Here is a 20,536-nt window from a genome sequence, read left to right as displayed (position 1 = left end):
CAACACTTTGTTCAACCTAGGTTTGTTCAAAGATCACTTTTCTTCCTTTACACAGACTAGAAAATTGGCTATCATGGATTATTGACTTACAGTTTAATAAGTAAATTCACTTGAAAAACACCTGCTCCCTCAGCATGTGGGGCTCTCTGCTCTCGCCTTGCCCACAGGTTCTGTCCATCGAGTGTCCATTGGTTCTCCGGTGAGATGTCTTGCCTTGGCCAGAGGCAGCTTCTATGCAGGAATTGTACCTAGAGAAATGGCCCTTTCCATAAAGCCGCCCCCACCTGCGAGCAGTTGGATGTGCCCACAGAAAGAAGGGGAAAGGAGCGGAATCGGGAGGCCAGGCCATTAAGTCCAGAAAAGTCGATTCCTCATGAGGAGGGATAATAGAAGGGATAACAGGACAGTGGTTTTGCAAACAATAATAGCTTGGCTGAGCAAGAGGAGAAAATGAGATGGGGAGGTAGTGGGAGGTGGAGGTTAGGAAAGGGAAAGGGCCTAAGAAGAGAACACAAGAAGACTATTTGGGGGAAATGTGAAGTGGGAAAGGCCTAATCAGAATATCTAGCACCTTACGTGATGCACTGGGAGGAGAAAAATGTTTTTCAAAGGTCCTTGGACAAGCTTGGGATAGCTGTGAAGCAAAAGAGTTTGTCTCTGATGCCCTCTCCTCCTCCCCATCCAGAGGTAACACCAAGTCAGACCACCCTCCCTGCCCAGCACTTCCTCAATACCTCAGAGGCATTGTGCTAAGAGAAACACCACCTTAATACCCCAGGCCTGGCCCAGATTCAGTACAGCTCCATTTACCTCTCCAAGGTGCCCCTTTGCAGACCCCAACCAGCTCATCTGACAAGCTAATCACAGCACCAGAACCTTCTTTCTAGAGAAAATTCATGTTCTAATAACACCACTTGGAACAATCTCTTCCCCTCCTTAACCTGCACTTTCCTTTCCATTGTTGTCTAACTCATTATCTGCTCTAATTGGGAGAGAGGGATTTTCAGGTAGAAGAGAGGGCTAGTATATAGCATGGTAAAAATGGGATCTTTGTATGTCTCTCTGAACACACTCTGTGGGCAGGGAATATAACAGGTGTGTAGGAGGAGTTCAATCATTTTGTGTTGGAATGAAATAATCCATTGATATGACCTGGTGGATCTCCCAATTTCAGAAAAGGTTATCCTATGATTGCACAGTGTTCTTATACAATCATTTCTGAAGGAACATCCACTGACATCTGGGACACTCAGTCACGTCATCAGCTTACTCCAACCCTACACCCCATTGTATAACGCTCTACTTTAGGAGCCACAAATAAAGAAAGTCCCCCTGCAGGCACTTGTGTTGAAGAAAATTCTGAAGATGACAAGTGGAATAATGTGCACGTCTCCCAGGCGGAATGGTAGATTCCTGGTTCTATTATTACTACCAATGTTGTGCAATGCCTTTGGGCAACTGGCAAAGCACTGGGTGGAATGAAAAGTTTAAATAGCAGACTCCCCGACCTCCAGCTCATGTCTGAAACTCCATGGCCTGCACTGGCCTGCCCACTGGAATGGAAAACACAAGGAGATACTCCCTACTTCCTTACCCAAAGCCCTGGGGACTCTGGCAAGCTTTCCTAGGAATGGAGGTTACCAAATCAACCATGTTTACCTTTGCCCACTCTTTCTTCTACCTTTTGATTATTCAGGTGTCAGCAAAAGTAAAAAGATGACAAGGGAAGCCTTTATCCATCCAAGGGGCTCCTGAATCCTGGTAGGTTCTGAGGATGTAACCTCAAGAACAAGGCATAAAGCTGGTGTTCTAATACAAAATGGTGTATCTCTAGTAGCACCTATTTGCCACCAAACATTATTTACAAGAAATAGTGAACACCCACCACCCCCTGGAAAAGTAAGACTGATTAAAAAAAAAAAAAAAAAAACTTTATCAGAATCTGGGAATCATTGGAATAGTGGGAAAACAGATGCATTTGGTCCAGGAGCCATAGTGAATGACCTATTCACGCTTTGCCTCATGAAGGAGAGGAGCTCCATCCTTGGAAAATCAGTAAGGAGAGAGTTCATTTCTTCCACACTCCTGCTCCTTGACTCAGAGACCCAGAGTACAGACCAACCTTAAAAACAATCTTAACACTGACCAGCTATTCTCTACTACACAGGTGACATCTTTTGAGGCAGCCAGAGTACACAGTTACACACACACACACACACACACACACACACACACACACACACACCCCATACCATATTTTTCAGAGACTGCAATTCTCAAGCACAGAACAAGGCAAGATGTGGAAGACAGTGAAGAGTGCTCATGTCAAGGGATCGTCTCTCTCCTCAAAGTCGGAGTGGAGTCAGCATAAAAACGAACAAACAAAGAAGGCTATAAATCACTCAATTCGCAGACTTCTATTCTGCAGCACTTCAGCTTTTCCAGAATAAGAGCAGTTTCTAGAAATATTGGAAGAAAAAAATTTGACCCCTAAGTATTACACCAAGCCAAGCTATTGTTCATAGGTGGTAGGAGATAGAGACTCTTGAGGATTCAGAAAATCTACCTCTCCTATATTATTCCTTTAAAAAAACTGCAATTTCAGCAGAGGTGGGCAGATCACTTGAGGCCAGGAGTTTGAGAATAGCCTGGGCAACATGGTGAAACCCTGTCTCTACTAAAAATACAAAAATTAGCCAGGCACAGTGGTACGCACTTATAGTCCCAGTTACTCAGGAGGCTGAGGCAGGAGGATTGCTTGAGCCTGGGAGGCGGAGGTTGTAGTGAGCCAAGAGCATGCTACTGCACTCCAGCCTCCCTGTCTCAAAAAAAAATTTGCAATTTAATGAACTACTATTGAAAGATGAATCAGAATTAAGCATTTAAGAAGGAGAAACTTGTGGCATTAAAAAACTGGCAGCTTGGGTGTAAATCAGCCAAACACAGAGCTAAGTGTGAATAATTGTCATAAATAAAAGCAAATAGCAAAGTAATTCTTAAAAGATACACTACATAAAATTTGATGACAGTAATCCAAGCCTTAAACCTCAGATTATTTTTATAAAAGCCTGGAAATGGGAAGAAATAAAAGCGTTCTAGATTTGTTTTCTTACTAGCAGGCAGTCAAAAAATATTTCTTTACTCTTGTTTTTGATCATTAGAAAAACATAGGTTAAAAAATGTTTTTGGAAAAACTTAAAAGACTAACACTTACAAAAATACAAAGAAGTAAGCAAACAGTCCCCAGGAACACTCTGTCACCAAATTCTATTTCATCTCTGCCTTTACTAATAAGGGTCAAAGGGCTAAGGTTTATTTCTTCCCTCAAAGAGCTAAAACCTAAAATAGGAGAGAGAGATGGAAACACATGACAAAAATTCAGGTGATATGAGAGCTTTTCAAAGATATTTGTATAAAGTTTTCCCTCTATGTTTACCAATAATTCATGGTGGGAGGGCGATAAGATTGCAAGGAGGGAGGTTGGGGAAGGCTCTCCTTCAGAACAATTTGGACACTTAAATTATTTATTTGCATGTCTTTCCTACAAGAGTGTAAGTTCCGTGTAGACCGAGACCTTGTCTGATTCTCTAGAGTCTGTATGTATGGATGAATGGATGATGGATGGATGGAGGATGAATGGATGGATGATGATGGATCACTGGAAAAATGGATGGATGAATAGATGATGGATGGATGAAGGATGAATGTATAGATAGATGATGAATGGCTGGCTGGCTGGCTGGCTGGATGGCTGGATGGATGGATGGATGCTGGATGGAGGATAGATAATGGATGGATGGAGGATGAATGGATAAATGAATGCTGGACGGGTGAAGGATGTATGTATGGATGGATGGATGGATGGAGGAATGAATGGATAGATGATGGATGGATGAATGGATGATGGATGGATAGATAGATGAATGAACAGATGGATAAATGATGGACGGATGGATGAATGGATAAATGATGGATGGATAGATGAATAGATGCTGGATGAATGGAGGATGGATGGAGGGAGTATAGATGAATGGATAAATGATGGATGGATGGGTGGATAGATGGATGGATGGATCTATAGATGGATAGATGATGGATGGATGGATGGGTGGGTGGATGGATGGATGGATGGATGGATGGATGGATATATAGATGGATAGATGATGGATGAGTGGATGGACAGATGATGGATGGATGGAGGATGGATAATGAATTGATGGAGGATGGATGGATAGATGGATGGAGGGAGGATAGATGGATGGATGGAAGATGGGTGAATGGATGGATGGATGGATGGATGATGGATGGACAATGGATGGATGGATGTATAGATGGATGGATAGATGATGGATGGATGGATGAATAGATGGTTGGATTGGTGGAGGATGGATGATGAATTGATGGAGGATGGATGGATGATGGATAGATGGATGGATGGATGGATGGATGGATGGATGGATGGATGGATGGATGATGAATGGATGGATGGATGGATGTTGAATTGATGGAGGATGACTGGATGGATGATGGATGTATGGATGGATGATGGATGGATAGACAGATGAATGAACAGATGAATAAATGATGGAAGGATGGATGAATGAATGGATAAATGATGGAGGGATAGATGAATAGATGCTGGATGAATGGAGGATGGATGGAGCATAGATGAACGGACAGATGATGGATGGATGGATGGATGGATGGATGGATGGATGGATGGATGGGTGGGTGGATAGATGGATGAATGGATAGATAGATGGATGGATGGATATATGGATGGATAGATGATGAATGAGTGGATGGATAGATGATGGATGGATGGGTGGGTGGAGGATGGATAACGAATTGATGGAGGATGGATGGATAGATGGATGGAGGGAGGATGGATGGATGGATTGAAGATAGGTGGATGGATAGATGAATGGGTGATGGATGGACAATGGATGGATGTATAGATGGATGGACAGATGATGGATGGATAGATGAATAGATGGTTGGATTGGTGGAGGATCGATGATGAATTGATGGAGAATGGATAGATGGATGATGGATAGATGGATGGATGGATGAATGGATGATGGATGGAGGATGGATGAATGGATGATGGATGGACGATGGATGGGTGGATGGATGGATTGATGGCTGAATGAATGGAGGATGGATGGATGGAGGATGGATGATGAATTGATGGAGGATGGAGTCGGATGATGGATGAATGGATAGATGGATAAATGACCCTTCCTTGCTCAATTCCCATTTCCCAAAGAGATCCTAACTAATCCTACTTTAAGGTAATAAACTTTACCCTCCCAGGCAGTCCTTCCCCTGTAAGCCTCCCACCTTCTATCCCACAGCTTGGTAGCAAATTGCCAAACCATTTCTGAGTGGTCAGGGGAAGGTGATGTTTTTGCCTAAATGCCTATCTTACCACGAGGGAACGCCTGGTCCTGGGGAGCAGAGAGGCCAAGACAGTGTATTATTCTTTGTGACTCACAGTGCTAAAACAGGAGAGTAAGAAAGCATCCTTGGTCCTGTTCTTTCTTTCTTCCCAGTTTGAGAGCCCAGAAAGCTGATCTGTGGCATAAATGATGGATGAGGTCAGACTTTAGTTTGCAGGAAGAAAGAGTGGGGCAGACAGCCGGGTTATACCAACATTCTGCTAGCCGTCCTGACGTCATCTCTGCTGTCCTTTTTTTCCCCCTTATTCTCCCCAGGGGAAAAAAATATGAAGATATTTTCTGGTGATGGAGCAGGGTGGAGGAAGAGTTGGGAATGCAGTCGTTTGCACTACTGGCCTAGTCAGAGTAGCCTTAAAATTTTCACTTCTGGAGGATAGTCGTCATGGCAACCCCTGGACTCATGGAGCAGGCCCCCTTTCTGCCTTTGTCTGGAGTACAAAGTCCTTGTTCAGCTTTCCACAGGCTCCTGAAAAAACACACCCAGCCAGATAGATACAGATACAGATAGGCAGGCTCTCACGTATACTTAAAAACATTTAAAATCTTATATCAAGACACAGGTTTCTTCCTACGGCTTATAATGATTCAGTTAATTGCAACCTTACCTGTCTGCTCCTCATGTTTCTCCTCCACCTGCGGGAACAGGAGATTCTCTGATGCTGGCAGGGGACAGCCTTCCAGAGAGATCGCAGCACTACAAGGGCCTTTATGTGCATGTTTGTCCATCCTTGAAACACAGCACTCACCACAGCTATGTTTCCTAATTAGAGTGAGGGGACTTCTCCCAGAATCAGCAGGTGGGGAGCACGGCCCCGAGTGGGTTGAGAGGACTGAAGGTGGGGTTGTGGCAGAGAGTGTTTTGTGGCTTCCCAGTTGTTGTCAAACCTGCTGCTGACAGGAGCCAGCCTGCCCTTTCCTTGGGGACCCAGAACCCGCACACCCAGACAGGAAAGAAACCAAGGCCTCCTGAATCAAAGTGCCCACCATGGCAATTCAAAACTCCAGGAGGAAAATATGAAGACTGACTTACAAACTCATCAAGGGCACCCGTTGGGAGCTCGACTTGGGTTTCTTCTCTGCACCTGGTTTCAGGCCAGAGCCGTGAGGAAGCTCTGAAGAGCCCTCATCCCTCAGTCTCAGCTTCTCCCAGTCCCCGTTCTAGGCCACAGATTGCAGAGAACACCTCAGGGTACAAACCACAGGAAGGTGAAATGGAAGGGCCAGCTGAGGAAATAAGTGCAGAGAGGTTAAGTGACTCATCCAAAGATGCACAGCTGGTCCATAGCAGAACCCAGACTGAACCCCAGGACTCCTGGAGGCTAAGGAGATCATGAGGAACATAGCAATTGCTCAAGGAAAAGGAAAATGCTAGCATGCACAGGGGACCAACTGAGACACTGAAAACCAGGCACCAAGACCTACTGGAATCCAATGAGATTAATTTTAGAGTAATAATGTAATACTGACCACACTTTACTGTGAATATACACTGTGCCCGGCACTTTACTGCATACTGCACATACATTATTTCGCTGTGACAAGGATGGTTATCCCCATTTAACAGATGGAGAAACGAGGCTGGAAGAATATAAATAACTTGCCCAACACCACATGAATACTGAGGGGAAATGCCAAGATTATCCCCAGCCCTTCTGCCCCCAAAGTTCAGGCCTTGACTTGTTATGATACGGACTTTCATCAGAAGGAGAGCTGTGATTCACGCCTATAATCCCAGCACTTTGGGAGGCCAAGGTGGGTGAATCTCTTGAGCCTAGCAGTTCAAGACCAGCCTGGGCAACATAGAAAAACCCTGTCTCTACAAAAAATAGATGGATGTGGTAGCTCATGCCTGTAGTCCCAGCTTCTGAAGAGGTTGAGGTGGGAGGATCACTTGAGCCTCGGAGTTGGAGGCTACAGTGAGCCGTGATCGTGCCACTGCACTCCAGCCTGGGCCACAGAGCGAGACCCTGTCTCAGAAGAAAAACAAAAGAAAAGGAGGGACAATGAGCTGAATGTCTTCATTGATCTCATTTCTTTTAGGTTGCCATATGTTCAGGCCCTAGACTAAGACATCTTCTAGATGAAAGTTAAGACCAAAAGTATAAACCTCCCTGAGAGAAATCAACTCATGAATGGGCTGGTTGGGTTACATGTGGGTGATAGAGATGCTTTCTGGGTCAGACTTGGGTTTATATGTGTGTGTTTGCCGTGTTGAACACCATGACTCTATGTCTTGACATTTGACATTTGACGCAGAACCAGGATCCTCCTGACAGGCCAGGCCAACAAAACAGGGCCTATTTTTTCTAAACATTAGAAACCAAAAGATTTAGCAAAGTTGGTCAGACATTGATGCTGTACACCAAGATCTATCTGAACAACGGACAGGGCTGGATTCCAGAAGGTTTGATTCGTAAGGGAATGTAGGGGAAGATCCAAGATCCTTCCCAGGGAACGGTGCTGTGTTAATTCATTCCTAGGAGCCTCTACCTATTACCCTCAGAACAAACCCTTGGCTTGCTCGCTGCCTGGAAGAGAAATCACACAGGCGTTTCAGAGCATTAAGGAAGTTATTTCTTCCTCATGTTCACTCCAAGGTCAAGGACAAGAATGCTAGCTTTGGCATTGGGAGGACCTCAGTTCAGTTCCCAGCCTGAACTTAAGTCTTGCACTGCAGTATAAAACAAGTGTTTTACTTTTCACTTCATCACATTATTGGATTTGATTATGTGGATAATCAGGGCTGCTCCAGAGCACATTTGCAGGGCAGTCTACACAGTAAGCCGTACATGGCAGCTCTGCTAAACCGGCACAGCAGACGGTGGTGTGAAGTCCAGCCAGCAAAGCTCCCTCTCTTTCCCCATTCTCCATTCCTTTCCAGCTCAGTGCAGGAACTGTATGAAATTCACCCCCTATAAGCCAGGCCCTGTGCTGGGTGCTAGGAATAGAGCTACAATGAAGTCAAGATTCCTGCTGCCCAGAGACTTCCACTCTAATAAGAAAGACACAGGCAAGTAAACATAATCGCAGTGAGGTATGAGGCACGCCATTAGAGGTATGTAGGAGAAAGGAAACTGCACAGAGGAATGTGAAATTAATTGTCTCAGAGAGGGTTAAAAAGACGTGCAGAGAGGGCCAGGCACGGTGGCTCACACCTGTAATCCCAGCACTTTGGGAGGCCGAGACAGGCAGATCATGAGGTCAAGAGATCGAGACCATCCTGGCTAACACGGTGAAACCCCGTCTCTACTAAAAGTACAAAAAATTAGCCGAGTGCGGTGGCGGGCGCCTGTAGTCCCAGCTACTTGGGAGGCTGAGGCAGGAGAATGGGGTGAACTTGGGAGGCGGAGCTTGCAGTGAGCCGAGATCACGCCACTGCACTCCAGCCTGGGCGACAGAGCGAGACTCCTTCTCCAAAAAAAAAAAAAAAAAAAGACGTGCAGAGAAGTATTACACAAACCACGTTTTGGAGGATGAACAGAAACAGTGAAAATGATAGAGCAAGCAGAGGGGAAGAGCTCATGGAAAGGGATAGAGTATGAACCAGAGGATCCCTGGGCTCTTTCAGGAATGTGGCTACTCACTTATTATGTCACCAGCACAGCTCACCAACTCAGACATCTGCAGGAACAGCTCCTCTGGCCTGCTCCCTGCTTGTGCCTCCATGGGTCTCTGACACCCTTAGCTTAGGCCTCCTGCTCCTAATTCTGGCCTCCAGGCCCGTGGCCCCAGTAACATGTTTTGGATCCATTTCCTTGGCCTTGACCTTCTGGACTCTTGGGCATAATCCACTCTACGATCTGCAACTGTGAATGAGAGACCCTCTTCCTTCCACCCTGTCCTGTGGTGTCCCAAAGACCAGGCCAGCCCAGCTTCCCCAACAGCGACCAGATGCATACAAACATCTGTAAGTGTCTCACGGAGCTAAACTACTACACATGAGTGGCAGTAGACGTGGTTCCAGAGGCAGACAGGACACCAGTCCGATTCCAGCTAAGGAGTCCTGCGGACATGGGGAGCCACTGAAGGGCCTGATGCTGAGAACTGGCAAATTCTGAGTTGCCTTCCCAGGGGCTGCTCCAGAGGGGACAGGGTGGATGTATTGGAGAGAGAAGCACTAGGAGCAAAGAAAAAAAAATGCATGGGAAGCCATTGCACTAGTCTGAGCAAGATTTTGAGTAGGAGACGAAGTCAGGCTTGCCTGCCTTTCGTGGCTAGGACAATCACGAATCTCCCTGAAGGCAGGGGCAGGACAGACCTGAGGTCCCCCTCACTCTTTCTCGTGATTCTGATTGTTATTGAAAGCTGCCTCCTACCACATCACTATCCTCATTCCTCCCCCAATTCTCTACCTCCTTCTCTTCCTCCTCCTCCTCTTCCTCCTCTATTCTCTCTCCCTCCCTCTGTCCCTGCTTCTTCTTCCTCCTCATCCCCCTTTGTCTTCTTTCTCTCTCTCCCTAAAGCAATATGGCTTGCCTCCTGCCTCTAGCTCAAGCTGCCAGACCAGACAAAATGGAAAAGTAAGACAGAAAAGGAAGTCTGAACTATAAAAAGCCAGCTGAAGAGCAATCAGCACGTGTCTGGGAGAGGCAGACGTGACAGGAGGAGCTCGGCCTTGCAACTGTCAATCAGAGGCTCCCGAGTAAGGAGACCCGACAAAGGTCTGGGCCTTCATGAGTCTGGAAACCCTGGGGTGCTCAACAAAAAAAAAACAACTCTTGTCATGGATTTCATCACCTAGGCTCCTGGAGGAGGAAATCACAGCTCTCCCCAGCAATCCTGCCAGGCAGATGGGGGGAAATAGGGATCCATTGAATAGCACCCACAGGCTCATGCTCCGGCTTCCCTTGTGACCACCTGCCACCTTCACTGTGGCCCAGAACCATCTTCAGTGACTCTCCACAGGTCACAGCAACCTGTTTACAGACAGCTAGAATTCCCAGGCACTTTTAGGACAGGGGACTCGGGATGGTTCCAAGCAGACAGCAAAGTCTTCTCTAACAGAAGCCACTCCTCCCAATCTATTTTTGCCGATGTAAACACTTGCCAAGGAAACACGGCATGTGGGCATGCGCGGGCCCTGCAGGCCCTCGGGTTGCTGCAAAAGGCAACTGGAAAGTCACATGTCATAACAGTGGAAAGTACATATGCAACTATTCTTAGCCCTGGAATGTATACACTGTCTCCTTGGCCAGCAGTCCTTGCACAAAGCTCTAGAAAACTATGAAAGTGCCTTCAGCATAAACAAATCCAGAAATCTCCCAGGACAAATCATTTGCCAACTGAAAGAAAGGCCTGGAGTTTATGGTTTCCCTCAGAGCTAGAGGTAGAAACTCTCCGGGGGGACAAGCCAGACCAGGCACCAGTGGATGTCACCGCGGCAAAACAAGGTAAGTATCCCTCATGCTTATTTCTTCTGCAGGTAGACAGCCAGGTGTCATCCAATAAACCAGGGGATTGTTTGGTCTTTCCTTCTATTTATTCCATCTTTAAAACAAGACTCAATGAAGTTATATTTAAAGATATGTATCAAAGGTCCATTTTCTTCCCTCATTTCTGTCCAGTGACCAGAGGGCCACACCTCCAGAGTGTCACCTTTGGGGAATGATTGACACCCAGAAAGAGATGTTTAGACAAGTTTACTCAATAACAGATATGCCATCGATCTGGAAAAAGGCTCAGGAACTTCTGCTGGCCAAATGCATGGACTGTTATCTTGCTTCAGACTAACATTTCAGCTTCTGATAATAGAGTAACTTCCAACAACTTTAGTTTGTTTGGTTGGTTGTTTCTCTCAGATTAGCTGAAGATACTATATGCCTATTACTTTCGAAAATAACCATAACCCAAAAGAGCTCAGGTCTGAGATGTATGTGGCCTTCCTTTCCAATCTTCCCTACACAATATCCGTGGCGACATCCACAAACATCATGGGGAATGGAATAGGAGCACTGGTCTTACAGTCCCCGCAGCTGAACCCTCCAGCGCCTGAGCTGAGAAAGACTTGACTCTTGCTGACTCTGGGGGCTTCCTTCCCTCTTTGTAGGATGGACGAGGAGTCTCCAGATGGGGTGCTCTTCAAAGATCATGACTTCTCTTCTGACTTGTTGAGGCAGCTCAACAGCTTAAGGCAAAGCAGGATCCTGACTGATGTGAGCATCTGTGCCGGTGCCCGGGAGATCCCCTGCCACCGCAACGTGCTGGCCTCCAGCAGCCCCTACTTCAGGGCTATGTTCTGCAGCAGCTTCCGGGAGAAGAGTGAAGCCAAAGTGCAGCTGAAAGGCATTGACCCCCCAACCCTGGACCAGATCGTCTCCTACGTGTACACGGGGGAGGCACTCATCGATGCTGACAATGTCCTCCCCGTAATGGAGGCCGCCTCCATGCTACAGTTCCCCAAGCTGTTTGAGGCCTGCTCCTCATACCTGCAGAGCCAGCTGGCCCCCAGCAACTGCCTGGGCATGATCAGACTCTCAGAAATCTTAAGCTGCGAGACCCTCAAGAAGAAAGCCAGGGAGGTGGCACTGACGTCCTTCCCAGAGGTGGCCGCATCAGCCGACCTGAAGGAGCTCTGTGCCTTGGAGTTGAGAGACTATCTGGGAGACGATGGGCTCTGTGGGGAGGAAGAAAAGGTGTTTGAGGCCCTCATGGTTTGGATCAAGCATGACCTCCAGGCCCGGAAGCGATACATGCAGGAACTGTTCAAGCAGGTCAGGCTGCAGTACATCCACCCAGCCTTCTTCCAACACTTCATCGCCAACGATGCCCTCCTGCAGTCCTCGCCTGCATGCCAGCTCATCTTGGAGACCGCCAAAAGACAGATGTTCTCTTTGTGTGGCACCAGCGCCCCAGACTGCAAACTCCTATTGCATGTCCCTCCAAGAAACTCTTACCAAGATTTCCTCATCCTCTTGGGCGGAAGGAAGGACAGCCAGCAGACCACCAGGGACGTCCTACTGTATAGCAAACAGACTGGCCAATGGCAGAGCCTTGCCAAACTCCCGACACGGCTGTACAAGGCCTCTGCTGTCACCTTGCACCGCAGCGTCTACGTGCTGGGGGGCATGGCTGTCAGCTCAGGGAGGAGTCTGGTCAGTCATAACGTCTACATCTTCTCCCTCAAACTCAACCAGTGGAGGCTGGGGGAGCCCATGCTGGTGGCCCGCTACTCCCACAGAAGCACTGCCCATAAGAACTTCATCTTCTCCATCGGGGGTATTGGAGAAGGGCAGGAGCTCATGGGCTCCATGGAAAGATATGACAGCATCTGCAATGTCTGGGAGAGTATGGCCAGCATGCCCGTGGGGGTGCTCCACCCCGCAGTCGCTGTGAAAGACCAAAGACTCTATCTCTTTGGAGGAGAGGACATCATGCAGAACCCTGTGCGCCTTATCCAGGTAAATGACTGGTTCTTCCCATCACATAACTGCATGAGTATGTGTGCATGGACACACCCACACCTGCATGCACACACATGCACATGCACACATATACACCAACACACACACATGTACATACATACATATACACAAATACACATATGTATACATGCACGCACATATATATGCACGAATGTATATTCATGCATACATACATACACGTATGCACATATGTATGCACATACCAACATGCATACATGTGCACATGTGTACACATATGCACACATGTATGCGCATACCAACAAGCATACATGTGCACATGCATACACACATACAATTCATGCACACATACACACATATATCTGCACATACATGCACACATTTATACATACACGTGAACACAAATACATACATGCACACACATGTGCACCCATGTACACTCATATAAACACTTGTCATTTGCAAGGAAAGAAGAGAGGAAGGGAGGGAGGCAAGAAGGATTTTCAGCAAGAGTTTAAGGATATCAAATGCCATCTCTATGCACAGAGTTTATCTTCATTTGAGGAGAAAAATACATATCTAAAAATTCAAGCTATTATAGAGAATATTGAATGCCAGATAGTGAAGTCCTACAGGAATTTGGCAGACGCTTCTAACTCAAGTCAGTAAGGCCTTAAAAGAAGATTCCCAAGCCTTGGTCCACACCTCTGTGACCAAATCCCCTGGAACCTGACCTCACATCACTGAATCAAAATATCTTTGTGTGAGATCCTAAAATATATGGTTTACAAAAGTACCCATGAGATTCTAAGGGGCAGCCAGGTTGGGAAACCCCTACTTTTAATGATTGGCAGACATTGATTTCACTAACAAGCTCTCTGAGAAATTGATCAACAAAGGTCACATTTCAGAATATTAAGTGTTTTCCAACTTTATGCAAGTTTCTGGTAATCTCCGCAGTTCATCTAATGATATGGGGCACATGAATATTGAGCCTGCCTTCACAGATAATCAAGAAGCACCCACGAGATGTACTTTGCTCATTTATAAGTTATCTTGAACACCAACGTGTGAAGGGCCTGGAGACCCAGCAATTTTACGCATAGCCCTCAGTTGCAATTCAGATGCTGAAGAAAGGGGTGCTCTAAGAGCACAGGCAGGACGCCCTAAACCAGTCTAGAGCAAGCTTGCCCAACATGCATGCAGCCAAGACAGCTTTGAATGTGGCCTAACACAAATTCATAAACTTTAAAACATGAAGAGATTGTTTTAGCCCATCAGCTATCATTAGTGTTAGTGTGTGCTTTATGTGTGACCCAAGACAGCTCTTCTTCCAAAGTGGCCCAGGGAAGCCAAAAGATTGGACACTGCCGGTCTAGAGAGAATCTGAGAGAGTGCCAGGGTTAAGGGAATGTTGGAGCAAACCCTGTGAAGTTGGCTGAAGCTGACTGAGCAGAGGGGCAGGAGAAGAGAGAGGAAGGTGAAGATGGAGAATAAAAGAGGAGCGAGAGGGGTGGGATGGGTGCTAAGAAATCACGTAAGGAAAGATTCGACTTAGAGAGAGATGCAGGAAGCTCCTGCACCACCTGAAGCCGGAGTCAGGGTTCTCTCTTGAGGGAGGGGGAGTGGTCCTGGGTAAGGGAGCAGCTCATATGAAGGCCCTGAAGCACAAACAGGTGCAGCTCATGGCCTTGGGCAGCGGAAAGCAGGACAATGAAGTTGCAAGACCTAGCAAAGAGGAGACGGGCAGTGTGCTGAGGGGTAGCTAGGGGCGGGTGTTAGTCCTCCTGCGATTTCCATCAGCCCCCGTCTCAGGTTACCAGGAGCAACCTCCTCCACCCACATCACAGCCCCTGAGCCCCTCCTAGAAAAATCCTGGAACCTTCTTGAGGGATGGATATTTGTGCAGATGAGGCTGGCCTGGCTGGGCTTTCTAGGCCTTGTCAAAGAATTGGGATTAGCCTGAGAGGAACAGAACTTCATTGAGGGCTTTCAAGAAAGGCGGACGAGGTAACACAATTCATATTTTTAGAAGTTCCGTCTGGATGCCTTGTAGAGAAGGGATTGGAGGGGGCCTGTGTGGACAAAGAGGGAGAACTGGGAGACTCTTCTAGACTTCCAGGCATGGGTGGTAATGGCTTGGACTCGGTCAGTTCCAGTGAAGATTTTTTTCTTGCCTTCACTTCTCCAGCCTGTATTTTCAGCTCCTCCCTGACCATCTAGGCAGATTCTGAGTCTTTCTAGAATCACTGTTCCAAATCCCACTCCTCTACTTGAATTGGGAGAGATATTCTGCTCCTCTCCAGGCTCTGACCATACAGATAACAAACTGCTTCCATGTCAAGCGGAAGCCCCTCCTTCTTTTCTATTGTTCAAAATAGAGTCAACAAATACGCTCATTATTTCACATTGCAAAACTGCCATCGACCTTCTGAAAATAAAATGCAAAGTTTAAGCTTCAAGCTAGCATATCAAGAAGTGCATGGTATCATCAAACAAGATATTGCAAAGCCAAGAAAATATTAAACCTCTGAGGGATCCTTTTGGACTTCAGGATTAAGAAGAGGGAGAAAGGGGAAAGTATTCATTTGGATACTTTTCTTATCTACTTCGCACTAGCTTTGAAATAGACATTCTACTCGTTCGAATATAGTTTAAAATGAATGCCTGGAGTCGCTTGATGGAGCAGGTTGGATTTTCAGGCACAGGTTGAGAGTTTTCTTCATAGGCTCGTTCATCTGTGTGTATGCGTTCTTCTCAGAACTATGCTGCCCGAGGTTACGATGCCAATTGCGCTGTACGTGTACCTTTCTACCTGGCCTTCTCTCTACCTGTTTCTGGATGGCATTAAGCAAATCCTTTACTATAACAAAGTATCGCTTCCTTCAGTGGTCAAAGTTCATTCTGTGTTATCCTTGCCCCAGTCTCTTTGAGGTATTATGAGCATGGTGAGCAAATGTTTAATCTATTTTTAAAGCCATACCCAAAGCTGAAGGAGAACAGAAGGGCCAGGAGGCAATTATTCATTCAAGTAAAATGCAACCAGTGTTTGCTTTTCTTCCAAGGATCCCACTTTCCAGAGAGTTTGTCACTTACGCATTTTCCAATGAAACAGCCATTGTGACCGTCCCTTCCTCTAGCACTTGGCCTCCTCCAGGCTTCACTGACTTGTTGAAGGACAGACAGAGACCTCAAGAGGTCTCCAGTCTCAAAAGCCTCCCTCAGGGAAGGCCACAGTTTCATGGCTCCAGGCAGAGCCATGAGTGGGGTGGTGAAGAGCATGGACTCCGGGCTTGGTCAGACCAGCTCTCCCACTCACTGTAGTTGTATGACCCTGGGCATGTCATTTGACCTCTCAGAGCCTCAGTGGTCTAATGTGAAAGATGGAAGAAATAATAATACCTACCTCATAGGATGGTTATGAAGCTCAAATTTAGTAAACTGATTATTTAGACATCTTTAATAATGCTGGTAATCTTACTTTATTTTATTTTATTTTTTGAGAAGGAGTTTCACTTTGTCACCCAGGCTGGAGTGCAGTGGTGCGATCTCAACTCACTGCAACCTCCACCTCCAGGACTCTAGTGATCCTCCCACCTCAGTTTCCTGAGTAGCTGGAACTACGGGCGTGCACCACCACACGCAGCTAAATTTGTTTGTATTTTTAGTGGAGATGGGGTTTCACCATGTTGGCCAGACTGGTCTCAAACTCCTGACCTCCATGATCCACCTACCTTGGCCTCCCAAAATGTTGAGATTACAGGCGTGAGCCACCCCACCCGGCCTGGTAATTTTATTTTATAGGAAAACATTTTCTAGCAAAGAATACTATGCCATTTTCCTCTGTAGATAAATGTTCTTGTTCCTTCTTTGCTTATGTGAAATTCATCCTATATCTCTTGGCTAAATTTTTTCCATAATGAACTAATTTACATTTGATATTTAGATTTAAAACTGAGGACACTCACAGGAGAACATGTTCCGGAGTGTTGATTTGACACACTGTTTCAAAGCACGGCAAAAGAGCCTGCTCCCTTCTCTTGGGTCTTTCTCCCCTTTCTCATGCTGCATTTTTCTAGGACTGTAATGACTTTCAGGCATGAACTGTTCAAAAGACTTCCTCACTTAGCCTCAGATTTATTCTTGGCTCTATGACCTTCTTGGATAAACCAGAATATTTAGAAATTTAAACATGAGCTAGAAATAAAAAAATGATTGGAAAACCATTGGTTTTCTGAATACCCAAGTTTCTTCATTTCTCATTAAAAGAAAAACATGTTCCATGCAAGGTAAGTAAAACACGTATTATAATGCAAAACTATTGGTCTATGCTATAGAAATACAGCCACTGGGTTCCTGGGGTCACAATAATATCAATTTTTAATAATACGCTTCTTCCTGTTTTTCAATACTGTTTTGTTTATTGAGCAGTAGCTACATTTTTAAAACTGGAGAAAAGTAGAAAGAAAAATCTCACTCCTAGTTCACCCTCTTAATTACTACTCCTGTCTTTTTTTTAAGAATATTTCACTTTAAAATGCAGTGCCATGATTCTATTTCTCCCTCAGGTTTATCACATTTCCAGAAATTCGTGGTTCAAAATGGAGACAAGAATGATCAAGAATGTGTGTGCCCCTGCAGTGGTGCTCGGGGAGCGGATTGTCATTGTGGGAGGTGAGTCTGAACAGAGGATCACCGGGCGTGACACAAACTTGGCACGTTCTATGGAAAAAAGGTCACTCATAGACAGATGTTATTCTACAAGATCGTCTTTTTAAAAGCACATCCAACCAACCAGAGGAGCGTGGAGAATCTGACAAAACTCTTTCCTCACCCAGAAGTTTCTCCCTGTCTTTTTCTGTAAACAAGGGATGAAATAACAGCTATCTCCCAGAGCTGTTGTGATAATTAATGTGCTCGTGTATCTAAAGCACTTAACACTCTCCCAGATACACAGTCAATAAAAAATGTTTGCTTCTGCTAATAATATTAGCTACTAATAGTTTGTTTCTCTGTAATCAAAGTATAGTGTCATGGTTAAGAGGACTGGTATTGGGGTCAGATAGACCTTGATTCAAATCCTGGCTCTGTCACTAACTGGCTATATACTTTTTACCAAGTTAAACATCTTTCTGTGCCTCAGTTTGCCCATCCATAAAATGAGGATCCTAAAAGTAACTACCAAGATAGGGCTGTTGTGAGGAACCCACTTCTGAGTTTCCAAAGGATTGTCATAGTTCTTGAGTGGGCATTTGAGAGAGGAAGAGGCCAAGGAGGCTGAGAAAGTTACAGGAATCAGGAGGCTGCTCTCAATCTAAGAATGGCTTATATGCTGCCTTAACTTGGGGTGAAGGTCAGAGTCAGACAGATCTGCGTGCAGCCCCCACTCCGCCACAAAGCAGGCCTTGGCAGGTTAGCTCAACATCACACGCTCTAGTTCAGGGTCCCAGCCTTAGTCTTGAGCAGTGGCAGGAGTCAGACAGGACTGCTGACCTCCAGTACCAGATGAGCAACGCTGAGCTTGCCCATGTGTCATTTGGTTTTCAGGTTACACAAGGAGGATTCTTGCTTATGACCCTCAATCCAACAAATTTGTCAAATGTGCGGACATGAAAGACCGGAGGATGCACCACGGGGCCACCGTGATGGGAAACAAACTCTATGTGACGGGCGGGCGGCGGCTGACCACGGACTGCAACATTGAGGACTCCGCCTCCTTCGATTGCTACGACCCCGAGACGGACACCTGGACATCCCAGGGACAGTTGCCACACAAGCTCTTTGACCACGCCTGCCTCACTCTCCAGTGCATACCCCGCACATCCTCCCTCCCATGAGGTCGACAAGAAACCTTCTGTCCCAGTCAAAATGCCTTCTGTTGCAAGGGACACAAACCCAGTTCCAAAGGGCTTAACCCTTAAAGGCTGTAGGGAGAGCTCACAAGACTGAGGTACCAGAGTCTGGAGGCCTGGAACTAGGCATTACATTGCCAGAACTCTCTCTCTCCTTCTCTCCCTCTCTCTCTATCTCTCTCCCCCACCTCCATCTGTCTCTGTCTCTCCCCCTTTTTTCTTTCTCTCTCTCCCCTATCTCTGTCTGTTTCTGTCTCTCTCTCTCTCTCTCTCTTTTTTTTTTTTTTTTTTTTTTTTTGAGATGGAGTTTCGCTCTGTAGCCCAGGCTGGAGTGCAGTGGCACGATCTCGGCTCACTGTAGTCCCCACCTCTCAGGTTCAAGCGATTCTCATGCCTCAGCCTCCTGAGTAGCTGGGATTATAGGCATGTGCCACCAAGTCCAGCTAATTTTTGCATTTTAGTAAATACGGGGTTTCACTATGTTGGCCAGGTTGGTCACGAACTCCTGGTCTCAAGGATCTGCCAGCCTTAGCCTCCCAAATGCTGAGATTACAGTCGTCAGCCACCACACCTGGCCTGTCTCCTTTCTGTCTCAGTTTCTCTGTCTCTCTTCTCTCTCTCTGAGTCTGTCTGTCTCCCTCTCTCTGCTTCTCTCTCTTCTTTGTCTCTCTGCCTCTCTCTGCTCTGCCCTGCCCCTCACTCTCTCTCTCTGTCTCTCTCTCTCTCTCCCCCTCTCTCTTCCTCTCTCTCCTCCCTAGGTTTTCCTCTCTCTCTACCTCATCTCTATTAGGCCTCCTTCTCTAGCAAGCTTCTTCATTTACCCATACAGTGTGTGGACAATAACAAACGATAAACCCAGACTCATTTTCCAACTTTATATCTTCAGGAGAGAACTTTGCTGTTATCCATATATTAAACCTAAAAAACAATGCTTATGGGCCTTTTTTGAATTCCATGACTACCTCTTGAGCCAATCACTGTTGCCAGGACTGGCTAATCCTGGACCACATCCCCACAAACAGAGGTGGGGTTACCTGTTGTAACTGACAGCCCATCCAAACTGCATGTAATGAGTTAGAAGCATTTCCCCAAAGGGAGAAATCCAGATAAAACCACATCTGCCCAGGACACCACTGAAATCTGGAACAAGAGGGCTGAGAGACCCCAGAAGATTCCTGGAACTGCTTGGTCCAGGTGGCAGCGTGAGAAATTGGCCCTGACCTTGTTTTTCTGCATTCTATGGATGTAGTACATTGAAATTCCAGAGACGTATGCAACATTCAGTATCTAACGTTTGTAAAATTATCCTGCACTTGCCAGAATAAAGTTTGTTTCTGGTGCCAAATGATGTTTTTCTGCAGCCTCTGGGGAGCTATAAACCTGCATAATTAATCAGGATGTTCATTTTGGTCAGTGTTACGAGGACTGCTCTTCTGGGGAACGTCAACAAATTCCTTCAGTGCTTACAGCAGTCATTGCCCTCAGATGCCAGGCCTGACTATCTCTATAGCCCCTGTTATCTTGAGGTGCCTCCCACACTGGCTCAGTCCCAAACACAGGAATAAGCTAAAGTGGAGAACAGCAGTTCTCAGCGCTGCCTGCACAACACAGTCATGTGGGAAGATGTTTGAAAACGGGGCCAGCCCCATTTGAGAAAAATGAATAGGGATGCTTTTGGGAGGGGGGCAGGACACTGTAGTTTTGGAAAAGCTTCCCAGATGATTGAAATGTACAGTCAGGGTTGAGAATCACTGCCCTGCTCAGCTGTGGGCACAGAAGACCTGCATGGCTGGTTTCATTCCCCTCCTGTCCTGGTCAGCCGTCCCGAGCCCACCGATGTAGG

At 46.3% G+C, this 20,536-nt stretch overlaps 1 protein-coding gene across 1 annotated transcript; it reads left to right on the top strand.

The window, feature by feature from the left end:
• The first annotated feature begins 10,636 nt into the window (after positions 1–10,636).
• On the top strand, positions 10,637–20,038 carry KLHL38 (kelch like family member 38). The gene is made up of 4 exons (XM_005564031.5): positions 10,637–10,852; positions 11,509–12,859; positions 17,410–17,515; positions 18,389–20,038. The coding sequence occupies exons 1-4, from the start codon at positions 10,767–10,769 to the stop codon at positions 18,676–18,678; spliced, it is 1,833 nt and encodes a 610-aa protein (XP_005564088.3). The 5' UTR covers positions 10,637–10,766; the 3' UTR covers positions 18,679–20,038.
• The last annotated feature ends 498 nt before the right edge of the window (positions 20,039–20,536 follow it).

Source organism: Macaca fascicularis, chromosome 8, assembly GCF_037993035.2.
Source record: "Macaca fascicularis isolate 582-1 chromosome 8, T2T-MFA8v1.1".
Taxonomy (NCBI): Eukaryota; Metazoa; Chordata; class Mammalia; order Primates; family Cercopithecidae; genus Macaca; species Macaca fascicularis.
This window is presented reverse-complemented; position numbering and strand designations above follow the sequence as displayed.

Coding starts and splice junctions, on each gene's coding strand:
- KLHL38 (XM_005564031.5), top strand. CDS start 10,767: ATGGTTTCCCTCAGAGCTAGAGGTAGAAACTCTCCGGGGGGACAAGCC. Junction 10,853..11,508: donor TGTCACCGCGGCAAAACAAG/GTAAGTATCCCT, acceptor CCCTCTTTGTAG/GATGGACGAGGAGTCTCCAG. Junction 17,516..18,388: donor GCGGATTGTCATTGTGGGAG/GTGAGTCTGAAC, acceptor TTTGGTTTTCAG/GTTACACAAGGAGGATTCTT.